General features: G+C 44.8%; 1 protein-coding gene across 3 annotated transcripts in view; it reads right to left on the reverse strand.

Moving 5' to 3' along the window:
- MORN5 (MORN repeat containing 5) overlaps nucleotides 1-12341 on the reverse strand; it is a 40329-nt gene extending 27988 nt beyond the window's left edge. Inside the window, exons 1-3 of one of the 3 annotated variants that reach the window (XM_023198608.2) lie at nucleotides 12236-12341; nucleotides 5176-5323; nucleotides 2277-2388 (exon numbers count right to left, since the gene is read on the reverse strand). In XM_023198608.2, coding sequence (XP_023054376.1) covers nucleotides 2277-2388; nucleotides 5176-5323; nucleotides 12236-12282 — 307 coding nt within the window. In that variant the 5' untranslated portion in view covers nucleotides 12283-12341. The remainder of the gene's footprint in view (nucleotides 1-2276; nucleotides 2389-5175; nucleotides 5324-12235) is intronic. The other 2 variants (XM_023198607.1, XM_023198609.1) reach the window with 2 other exon arrangements.
- Nucleotides 12342-12399: the final 58 nt, after the last annotated feature.

Genomic DNA, 12399 nt, shown 5'->3' on the forward strand with positions numbered 1-12399 from the left:
AGGAAGGAAGGAAGGAAGGAAGGAAGGAAGGAAGGAAGGAAGGAAGGAAGGAAGGAAGATGGAAGTGACTGCTGCAGAAAGGAGAATGACCTCAAGAATGGCCAAGTGGGGATCTCTGGAAGTCAGGTCATCAAGGGGAGAGATGATGGAGGGCTGGAACAGGGCAGTGGCAAAGAGGATGAAGAAAATGCTGCCTGGCACATGGAAATACTCAGTAAATATTTGTTGACTAAACAAATGAAAGAATATATTTCAGAGGTAAAATCCATAGGACTATTGCACTTAGGGGGCAGGGGAAGGGAGGATTAGGCTTACCTAGGTGGATGGGCATGACATTCAGTGAGGCAGCCATCACAGTGGGGGTGACAATGAATTCAGTGCAGACAATTTGGGGAATGACCAAGATAGGTGTCAGTCAAGCTTGATGCAGGGATCTTAGGCTCAGGGATTCTGATTTCAATTTAGAAGCTGATGGTAGTTGAAGGCTTAGAAGTTTATCAACTTGTTCAGGAAGAGCATATAGAATGATAACAGAAAGTGCCTAAGCCAGAGAGCCCCGGGAACCTCAGCATGAATAACTGGGGGTGGGGTGAAGTTGAGGAGGCACTGGCAAAGAAGCCTGGGGATAGGAGGAAAATAGCAGAGTAAGTGTCAGGAGGGCAAAGGGAGAGAAGGCGGCTCACCCAGTCAACTAACTGATCCAAGGTCATGAAGCTGGGAAGGGAAGGAGATGGGGGTTTGAGCTCAGGTCGGCCTGATTCGAGGGCCTGGGTGCTTCCTGGAGGCTTCTGCCCTGATGGAGGTTGATTTGTGCAGTCTCATGTAGCTATAGACAGGAAATGCTAGGACTCAAACCCACCATTTCTGGCTCCATGCTCTATCAACCACAGCTCATGGTCTCTCATAACCTAAGTTGGGATTGTTTTTATAGTATACAGAGTTGTTTCCCCATCTGTCATTTTGTATATATTATCTCTGCTGTGCCAAAAACTACACTCTTCTTTTTTAATTTTTTTAATTATTTATTTATTTTTTATTATACTTTAAGTTCTGGGGTACATGTGCAGAATGTGCAGGTTTGTTACATAGGTATACACGTGCCATGGTGGTTTGCTGCACCCATCAACTCGTCATCGACATTAGGTATTTCTCCTAATGCTATCTCTCCCCTACCCGTCTTGAGGCTCATCTGACCTGGAACACATCTCAAAAACACTCAGATGAGCCTTTTAAGGTGCTACTCTTTGAATCCAGACTTGTAGTCCAAATGTAGCCCTCCGTGCTGAAACATGGTTTTGGCAGGGAGGGAGCATGATACAGAGGACCTCAGAGAGGAAGTCTGGGCCTCCGGTGTGAGCTCTGCCACAGGGAACCATGTCTGAACTCCACAGCCTCAACTTGGAGTGACATGGGACTAGGAAGGCTGACTGGCAGGATCATCTGGACATTAGGGAGACAGGGATTACAGACAGCCTCCCTCAGCACCTGATACACAAAGCACATGCTCTGTCAGTACTGCTTTTGCCCTTAACTCTTTCTTTTTAAAATATTTACAAAATTTTAGTGTTATAGGAGGTACTACAAATAAGAACAGCTGACATGTACCATGCACCCATATGCATTCAAGGCAATGTTCTAAACCCCTGACGTGAATTATCTTATTTACAACAATCTTGGGAGGTAGATGATGCTATTGACCCCATTTTGATCTTTTTTTTTTTTTTTTTTTTTTCTGAGACCACAGTCTCACTCTGTCGCCCAGGCTGGAGTGCAGTGGCGTGATCTCAGCTCACTCCAACCTCCACCTCCTGAGTTCAAACGATTCTCATGCCTCAGCCTCTGGAGTAGCTGGGATTACAGGCACACCACCACACTTGGCTAATTTTTGTATTTTTAGTAGAGACAGGGATTCACCATGTTGGCCAGGATGGTCTGGAAGTCCTGACCTCAAGTGATCCACCCGCCTTGGCCTCCCAAAGTGCTGGAATTACAGGCATGAGCCACCGCACCCAGCGGATTGACTCCATTTTGAAGGGAAGAAACTGAGGCACAGTGGGTAAAGCCCCTTGCCCATGGTCCTCTGACTAGCATAGTGGAGTTGAGATATGAGGACTGGCCGTCCTGGCTCCAGGACCTGGCATTTTTGTATTCTTCTGCAGCTGCTCAGTTCCTTTTCCCCTTTAAGTTACTTCATTAGGCCACAGTGCACTTATCTGAAACCGTCTTAGTTTCCCTCTCAGTTTGGGGTATCAAGGAAAGAGTGGATGCCTGGGTACCTGCAGGCTTCAAGCCATTGAGGATCTCTGTGTAAAACCTCCGATCATAGCCGTCACAGTAATGCCAGTTCTTCTCATCATAGTGCAGCCCGTCTGCAAAGGTATATGTGCCCTGGAAGACAAGGAGCGCACATGTGCATCTGAGGAAGCTGAAGGCTTTTGGCCAAGAGATTCAGATGTCAAGGGAAGTGGGGGGCTTTCTGATGGCTACAGTAAAGAAATGGTAACCATCACAATTATTATGGTTGTGATGATGAGAGGGAATGGGTATAAGTGCTGAGCCGTGTCCCTGCCACTCAAAGTAGGTGAACTCACTTTGGCAGATGAATTTGGACAGATGAACTTGGGCAGATGACCCACTCTCTCTGGCCCTTCATTTCTTCATTTGTAAAATTAAGTTAATGATGGTATACATGAAATAGGGCTGATTGAAAATTCAATGAGATAGCACACGTGAAGCATTTAGCACAGTGCCTAGCTGTGATGGTTGATTTTGTGAGACAACTTGACTGGGTTAAGGGAAAGGGATGCCTAGATAGCTGGTAAAGCATTTCTGGGTGTGTCCATGAGGGTGTTTCTAGAAGCAATTCACATTTTAATCGGTGGACTGAGCAAAGAAGTTCTACCCTCACCAAAGTGGGTGGGCATGATACAATCCGTTGAGGGCCTGGATAGAACAAAAAGGCAGAGAAGCGTCAGTTCGCTGTCTCTGCTTGTGCTGGGACATCCATCTTCTTTGCCCTTGGACATCAGCATTCCTGGTTCTCGGGCCTTTGAACTCTGAATGGGACTTACACCATTGACCCCCCTGGTTGAGGCCCTTGGGTTTGGACTGGAACTACACTAACAGCTTTCCTGGGCCTCCAGGTTGCAGAGGGAAGATTGGGAGGCTTCTTAGCCTCCATAATCTTGTGAGCCAATCCCTAATGTAAATCTCTTTCCATACATCTCTGTATATCCTATTGGTTTGGTGTCTCTGAAGAACCCTGACTGACACACTGACACAAAGTAAGTACTCAATAAATGTTATTATTCTTTTATTATTATTATAGCTGGAAAGGTCAGAGCCATCAGCCATGGCCCTTTGTCCAAACACATATGTTCTGCCTTTGCTGCCTTACTGCTAAAGGAAGCCTCAGGATGTAGAAATTGCATTGTCCTGGGCATCAGGAAACATGGGTGGAAATTCCAATGATACTATTAATTCACTGTGTGACCTCGGATAAGTCACATCCCCTTCCTGGGGCTTAGATTCTCCAAGCTATAAAACAAGGTTAAGAAATCTTAACATTTTTTAGGTCATGAGTCAGGCCCCAACACGCTCTTAGTGAAACTGATGAAAGCTATAGATGCTTTTCCTGGAGAAAAACTTAGTCCCCGTTACACAGAAACTTCTGTATATAAATCAAGAGGTTTCAGTGACTCCCTGAATTCTGTTCATGACCCACAAATACCAGGGTAAGAAACCTTGGATTAGGTAGGTTATAATGATAGTAGCAGTGATGGTGGTAGTAAGAGCTAACACTTATTGAGTGCCTCCTGTATGCTGGGAACTTAGCAAAGTGTTCATATATATATATTGCCTCATTTACTCTTATGATCATCCTAGGAGGTCCCTTGTACTATTGTGGTAGGCTGAATAATGGTCCCCCAAAGATGTCCCTGTCTGCTGCAACCTGTGAATATGCTACCTTACATGGCAAGAGATATTTTGCAGATGCAATTAAATGAAGGATCCTGAAGTGGGAAGATTATTTGGATTATCTGGGTGTGCCAAATATAATTGCAAGGTTCCTATGAGAGGGAAATAGTAAGGCCAGGGTGAGAGAAGACGAGATGATGAAAGCAAAGGGATGAAGTGTGATGTGATGATGAAAGCAGAGGTTGGAGTGATGCGTGGCCATGAGCCAAGGAATGCAGGCAGCCTCTAGAAGCTGGAAAAGGCAAGGAAACAGGTTTTCCCACAGAGCCTCTGGACAGAATGCAGGCTTGCTGACCTATTTCAGACTTCTGAGCTCCAGAACTGTAAGATAATACATTTGTGCTGATTTCAGACTAAATTTGTGGTAACCTGTTATAGTACCAATAGATAACTAATGCAACTGCTGTCCCGAGTTGATAGGTGAAGAACTCTCAGGGAGGTGAAGTCATGGGCCCAAGATCAGGCAATAAGTGGCGTAGCAGATGCAAATTCATCATAGCCTCTCCACAAATCCTTCCAGATCTAGAAGGAGAGGATTCTAGGGCACTGGGAGATCCAGAAGCAGGGAGAAATTAGCCGGGCATGCTGGCACACACCTGTAATCCTAGCTACTCAGGAGGCCTAGGCAAGAGAATAGGTTGAACCCAGAGGTTGTGGTGAGCTGAGATTACACCACTGCACTCCAGCCTGGGCAACAGAGTTAGACTCATTTAAAAAAAAAAAAAATGCCAGGTGGGTGCAGTGGCTCGCACCTGTAATCCCAGCACTTTGGGAGGCTGAAGCGGGTGGATCACAAGATCAAGAGATTGAGACCATCCTGGCAAACATGGTAAAACCCTGTCTCTACTAAAAATACAAAAATTAGCTGGGCGTGGTGGCACACACATGTAGTCCCAGCTACTTGAGAGGCTGAGGCAGGAGAATCGCTTGAACTCGGGAGGCGGAGGTTGCAGTGAGCATTGTGCCACTGCACACCAGCCTGGCAACAGAGTGAGACTCCATCTCAAAAATAAATAAATAAATAAATAAATAAATAAATACAAATAAAAAGTCGGGGGAGGGGGGAGAGAGGGAGAAACAAAGAGAAGAGGGAATGGAAGGAAGTGGGCACCAGACAGGGTAGATGGGGCGCCACAGGGTAAGGCTCTTCTTGCCCGAGGATCTCTCCTCCACAGCACCTGCCCCCAGGCTGATCACCTTTATGGCCAATCCATTTTCCCAAACGGCGTCATATTGGCTCCCACTGGGGAAGTACAGAGTTCCTTCGCCATGAAACACACCGTCCTTCATTTCCCCAACATATATTGTTTCAGTAGGGAGGATGTACTTGGCTTTGCCCTCCATCCTGTAAAGACACAGGGAAATCACTGAGCCCCATGTGACAGCTGGAGGGTCAGAACTGGCAGGCGACAGAGTGAGCAGGAACCCCATTCTCAGCATTCTCGTACTCTGCTGAAAACAAAATTTTTATTTTGTTTCCCCCAAAAGCTCAAAAATGAAAAGAGGGGAATACAGTTTGCTCTGTTCATTCTCCCCTTCATCTAGAGGCTTACTCTCACCTTGGAGTTCACACTGCTTCCTGAATCTTACCACCATTATATATATATTATCTTGGATACTGATATTGTTTGGCTGTGTCCCCACCCAAATCTCATCTGGAATTGTAGCTCCCATAATCCCCACATGTCCTAGGAGGGACCCAGTGGGAGGTAACTGAATCATGGGGGTGGGTTTTTCCCATGCTGTTTCGTGAAAGTGAACAAATCTCATGAAATCTGATGGTTTTATAAAGGGCAATTCCCCTGAACATGTTCTCTTGCCTGCTGCCATGTAAGATGTGCCTTTGTTCCCCCTTTGCCTCCACCATGATGGTGAGGCCTTCCCAGCCATGTGGAACTGTGAGTCCATTAAGCCTCTTTCCTTTATAGATTACCCAGTCTTGGGTTATGTCCTTACAGCAGCATGAGAACAGACTAATACAGATACTTTCCCAAACCTCTTTGCTTGTGCCTCCCTCCCTTCCTTCCCTTCCTTCTTTCCTTCCAAACAGATATTTACAGAGTACCTACATTTTGTCAGGGACTATGCTGATGGTCCACCCTGCTGAATACAACACAGATTCACCAGTGATCAAGGTAAATGCAGTCCCTGTCCTTGGGGGGCTCACAGTCTAGTGGGGGACACAATTGAGCAATTATACAATGTGTGATAAGTGCTGTGCTAGAGGAAGACAGGCTTATACAGGAGAACAAGGCAGTGACACCAACTTGACCAGCTGACTAGCTTCTTTTTTTTGTTTTTTGTTTTCTTCCAAGACCAGTTCTCATTCTACCTCCCAGGCTGGAGTACAGTGGTGTGATCATGGCTCAATGCAGCCTCAATCTCCTGAACTCAAGTGATTCTCCCACCTCAGCCTCCCAAGTAGTTGGGACCACAGGCTGCCCCACCATGCCCGGCTGATTTAATTTTTTTTTCTTTCTTTTTGTAGAGACGGGGTTTCCCTATGTTGCCCAGGCTGATCTAGAACTCCTGAGCTCAAGTGATCCTCCTGCCTCAGCCTCCCAAGATGTTGGGATTACAGGTGTGAGCCACTGCACTGGGCTGTCCAGTTCTTTATGGGTGAAATGGCTGCAATTAATCCAGATAACATATAATAATTTTCCTAGCAAAGGGCCTGACATATAGTGAGTACTTAATAAATATGCTTTCATTCCTTCCTTCTCCATTCCTCCCAACAAGCTAAAGGCTCCTCTCCTAACTCTGACCTTCTTTAGGCTTTTGCTAGTACCTCTGTTGGGATGCGTAACACTTTCTATCTTGTTTTGTAATTAGATACCTTATTTCCTGTATTTAACTAAAGCTCCTTTAAAGGAAGACCTTGGTATCCTCAGCTCCTAGAACCACTAAGCAGATGCTTCATAAACCTCTCTTGAGTAAAGAATGAAGGAAACAGAAAGAGCAGTGAGTGAATAGAGTGGATGACAAAGTTGTTGAGATAACTGAGTGAGATGATGGATGTGAAACTATAGCAGAATGCCCAGCATAGAGCAGGAACTTGAAAACTATTTCACTTTTATTCTACTGCAAGACATGGGGGGAAGGAAGAACTCCTCTTCTCCTTCCCTCCTCTATGCGTTGCTTGAGCTCACATCTGTCATTTCTAAGCACCATCTCCATATGCAAGTTCTACACCCTTCTCTGAGGTTAGACCCCACTCCTTTTCTTACCTCAAACTGGACATCACTGTTCAGACCTCTCACAGACATCTCCAACTCACCTAAAACAGAACTCATCTCCTCCTCCCCTAAGCAGCACCTTCTTAGAGTTCTCCATTTCCATGAATGGTATCAGAATCCTCTGGTTCAAGGCCAGGAGCTGGGCCCTGGGCTGGGGCTGTAAGCCATCTCTGGACAGGACTGGAGCCAATCAGCTGCGAACTCCTGGCAGTAAAATCCCCAAACCTCTCCTACATTTATCTCTTTCCTGCAGCTTCACTGCTTCTGCCTTGGCCCAGAGCTCTGCCGCCTCTTAGTGGGACAACTGCAGTGAGCTCTGAGCTGATCTCCCCATCTTCGCTTTTCGTGCTTCCCTCCTCCCTCTCCCTCTCTCTCCTTCTTCTCCTCCTTCTTTTTCTCCTTCCCTCTCTCTTTCCCTTCCTTTCTCCCTCCTTCTCTTCCATTTAAAAAAATTCATTCAAGGTGAAAAGCCTGCCTTCTAAATTCAAAGTAAGTTAAAAAAAAGAAAAAAAAACCACTTTACAGTGAAGACTTCAAATCATAATAAGGATATGATTACCAGATCTCAAATACCTATTAATTAGCTGGGCATGGTGGCACATATCTGTGGTCCCAGCTACTGGGGAGGCTGAGGTGGGAGGACTGCTTGAGTCCAGTGGGGTGGACATTGCAGTGAGCCAAGACTGCACCACTGCACTCCAGCCAGAGCACTCCAGAGTGAGACCCTGTCTCAAAAAAAAAAAAAAAAACTCAAAAGCTATCATCTCCTTCATTCATTCTGCCAACATTTACTGAGTCCCTACCACACATATGCATTATGAGGAGAGATACAGAGATGAAATAAGTTTTATTTCCTGATACTTGGCCCTACCAGGATCTATCAGTGGTTCCTCCACCACCAGAATTGTGCACAATATTGAAATTTCTTTGCCAGAGCACAGACCGCCTGTCCAGCTTCCCCTCTCATAACTCCTCTGAGCACAACCCACTCTCCTGCTAAACTGAACTGCCAGCTCTACTCCATACGTGCCCTCTGGCTATTACTCATGCCGTTCCCTCTGCCTAGAAACATTCTTCACCTTGCATCCCCAACCACCTAAATCCTACCCAAACTTTAAGGCCCATTTCAAATATCATCTCTTCCATGAAGCCTTTAAGGATGGCTCCAACTGTATGTGTCCTCTGAAGGGCCCCAGCAGCAGAGCTCTATTGTAGAAAGCACATGGGCAGGCTGGGCGCGGTGGCTCAAGCCTGTAATCCCAGTACTTTGGGAGGCCGAGACAGGCGGATCATGAGGTCAGGAGATCGAGACCATCCTGGGTAACACGGTGAAACCCCATCTCTACCAAAAAATATAAAAAACTAGCCGGGCGAGGTGGCGGGCACCTGTAGTCCCAGCTACTCGGGAGGCTGAGGCAGGAGAATGGCGTAAACCCGGGAGGCCGAGCTTGCAGTGAGCTGAGATCCGGCCACTGCACTCCAGCCTGGGCAACAGAGCGAGACTCTGTCTCAAAAAAAAAAAAAAAAAAAAAAAGAAGGCACATGGGCTTTAGAGTCTGATAGACCTGGGTTTTATTACCTGCTTTGCTGAGTGCTAACTGGGTAACTTTGGGCAAGTTATGTAATTACTCTGAGCCTTACTTTTCCCATCTGTGAAATAGGATAATGATATCTATCTCAATGAGTATCTGTGAAGAGAAAATGCAGGCAAAGCCACCCAGAGCACAGTAGTTGCTACACAAATGCTATGGGCATCCCTTCCTCCCCTGTGTCTGTAGGTGTCTTCTGGCACTTACCTTGTGGTGCTTTGGAGTGGAGTTATCTAGAACTCAATTGTGCAACTACTCCAAAGAAACCATAATATTGAGGTCAGACAGATCCTACATTAACTTTTTATTTTTTAAATATTCACACGTGGTACAGGGAAATCATGTCTCTTTTAAGATTTTTTAAAAGTAGATTTATTAAAGTGTAATTGACGTACAATAAGCCACATATTTAAAGTGTACAATTTGATACGTTTTGACATCACCTGGGAAACCATCATCACAATCAAGACAACATATCTATTCCCCACAAAAGTTTCTTTCCATAACACTTCCTCTTTGCCCCTGCCCACAATCCTCATCTCTAGGTGACTACTGATCTACCTTCTGTCACCATAGATTTGCATTTTCTAGAATTTTACATAAATGGAATCATACAGTATCTACTCTTTTTCTGTCTGGCTTCTTTCACTTAACATAATTTTTTGAGATTCATTCATGTTGTTCTGTGTACCAGTAGTTAACTCTTTTTTATTGCTGAGTAGTATTCCAATGAATGGATATATCACAGTTAGTTTCTTCATTCCTCTGTTGATGACGTTTGGGTTTGTTTCTAGTTTTGGTTATTATAAATAAGGCTGCTATGAGTACTTGTATACATGTCTTTGTATAGATATACACTTTCATTTCTGGGGTAAATACTTATGAGTGGAATGGCTGTTTAACTTTTTAAGAAACTGCCAAACTTTTCCAAAGCAGTCGTACCATTTGATGTTCCTATCAGCCGTGGAGAGTCTACATAAACTTTTTAAACCAAACGTTAAATATCAACTTCCTACTGTATAGAGAAGTTACTATATTCATTTAAACTCCAAGGAGGAAAATATCCCCTCCCTAAATTAAAAAAAAATCTTTTGGGTATCTACCATATGTAAATAACATCCATATATGATCATTACTTATTCTTTGGAATACTACTGCTGAATGTGCATTGCTTTCCCATTTTACAGATGAGGAAATTGAGGTATGGATGGTTAATTAAGTGTACAACAAGCAAGTGGCAGACTTGAGCCCAGACCTGTCTGATGCTGAAACCTTTTTACCTCTACTATGTTGTCTTCTCTCATTACATGCTGAAATTTGAGATGCCCCAAATAGAACTCTAGTTAACTGTTGTTAAAAATACAAAATCAACACAGAACAACACATGTTCCACTTATGAAAAGAAGTATAACAAGTGAAAAACTGCTGACTTCTTGCTAGTTATGGGAAGTTGGGAAGCCCTGTTCAGGTCTGGAAATCCCTTTCGTGGTTACAGAGGTACCAAACAACCTCAAGCAAAACCCAAATTCCTAGGGACAAAAGCATGGAAATGGCTGACTCGACATACCCAATGAAAATGCGCAGAAGGCCAAAGGCAAATGGTTGAAAGCCTTCCTTCTTTTGCCTTGTCTGTGTGTTTCTCTCTCACACATAACACGGCCCATTGAAAATTAATGGAGTTTCTCAACCTTTTGTGCCTAAAATGCCCAATACCCCATCTCTATCTGCCAAAATTCTACCACCTTCACTGTAGCAGGGCCTTGTGAAAAGTAAGAATGTAGTTTGTACAGAGGATTGGGTTCAAATCCTGACTCCATTACTTCCTAGCTGTGTATCCATAATGGTGGGCAAGTCATTTTGCTTCTCTTAACTTCTGTTCCTTTATTTGCAAGGTCAGCCTGAACTATCTCACTGAGTAGTGAGAGAGGGTACACACCAAGGCATCTCTGCCACTTACCTGCTGAGTAGAATAAGTGTCTCAAGCCCTGTAAAGGTCACCTTTCTTACCTGGAAAGATAATAACATCTTCCTTGAAAGACTGATGTAAGGATTAGAGATAGCATCCCATAGCATTCCTACCACCTTCTCTAGGAATCTATCTCCTATCCCTGCCCAGACCACAGATCCCTCTTTCCTATTAATTCAAAATGCCCTGGAATTCCACCAACTTGTGAATACGGGGTCCCAAGGTGGGAGTGCTTCACAGTCCCCACAACTAGCACTAGTTTGGCAAACCACTTCATGTCGTCCAGACTTGGTTTCCTCAGCTATAAAAACAGAGAGTCCACTTTCTTCATCGAGGGTGGCTGGCAAGAAAGAGTGGCCACCTCTGTGTTTCCTCTGCTTCTCTCTACCACAGCTCTTACCACACTGAATCACAGTTATCTGTTATGTCTACTTGTCCCATCATGTTTGAATGAACTTTCTGAGGACAGGGATTGTGCCCAGAGTCAATTCCAGGGCCTGGTACTTGGTAGCCACTCAACATTGTTGAATTGCTGGGCACAGTGGCTTATGCAAGAGGATTACTTGAGCCTAGGAGTACGAGACCAGCTTGGACAACATAGCAAGACGCCATCTCTACAAAAGGCATTGAAAAATTAGCTGGGGTAGTGGTGCACACCCATAGTCCCAGCTACTTGGGAGGCTGAGGCGGGAATATTGTTTGAGTCTAGGGGGTCGAGGCTGCAGTAAGCAGTGAACAGGCCACTGCACTCCAGCCAGGGCAACAGAGCGAGATCTTGTCTGAAAAAAAAAACACACACACACACAAAAACGAGAGAGAGAGAGAGAGAGGGAGGGGGGGGGGAGGGAGGGAATGGAGAAAGGAAGGGAGGGAGGGAAGGAGGGAAGGAAGGAAGGAAGGAAGGAAGGAAGGAAGGAAGGAAGGAAGGAAGGAAAAAAAAACTGTTGAATTGTTTTTTACTACTAGTCCACTACAGTGATTTGTGTATATAGTCCTCTATAATAATCTCTAGATTGTGAACTCCTGGAGGGAAGCGACCGTCTCGATTCAGATTAGCCACAGTCTCTCTTCCCTAATCTTCGTGTTTGCTTTCATAGCATTTACCACTATCTGTAATTATTTTATCACTTATTTGTTTATTGGCAATACATTTCCAACTGGATTATAAACTCCATAAGAGCAAGGATCTTGACATTTTAAATATTCTTGTTCCTATGTCTAAAACTGGCAGATAGCAAACACGCACACACGCACACACAGTGAATGCACACACACATATAAGTATATATGGAATGAATGCATCTCAGCTTTGCTGCTTATTAGATATGGTCCTTGAGAAAATTACTCTGGCAAGTTTGTGAAAGTAAGTGCCTGGCACAAGGTGTTTCGCAGAAGCAAAAAGAAAGCCGTCTTTTTCCAGTCACAGCTATTCAAAGTATAGTAAGTGAATCAAATGAGCCCCTTACCTCCCATCTACATATTCCCCGATATATTTGCTCCCTGTGTACTCCATGGCGCCTGTTTTTAGCTTCCAGCTGTTAGGATCCGGAGTCTCAGTGGATAAGACATCACTATGACACCCTGGAGGGGTGGGCGGAGCCGAATCGAAGCCCCGCCCCCTGGAGGCGGC

Source organism: Piliocolobus tephrosceles, chromosome 14, assembly GCF_002776525.5.
Source record: "Piliocolobus tephrosceles isolate RC106 chromosome 14, ASM277652v3, whole genome shotgun sequence".
NCBI lineage: Eukaryota > Metazoa > Chordata > Mammalia > Primates > Cercopithecidae > Piliocolobus > Piliocolobus tephrosceles.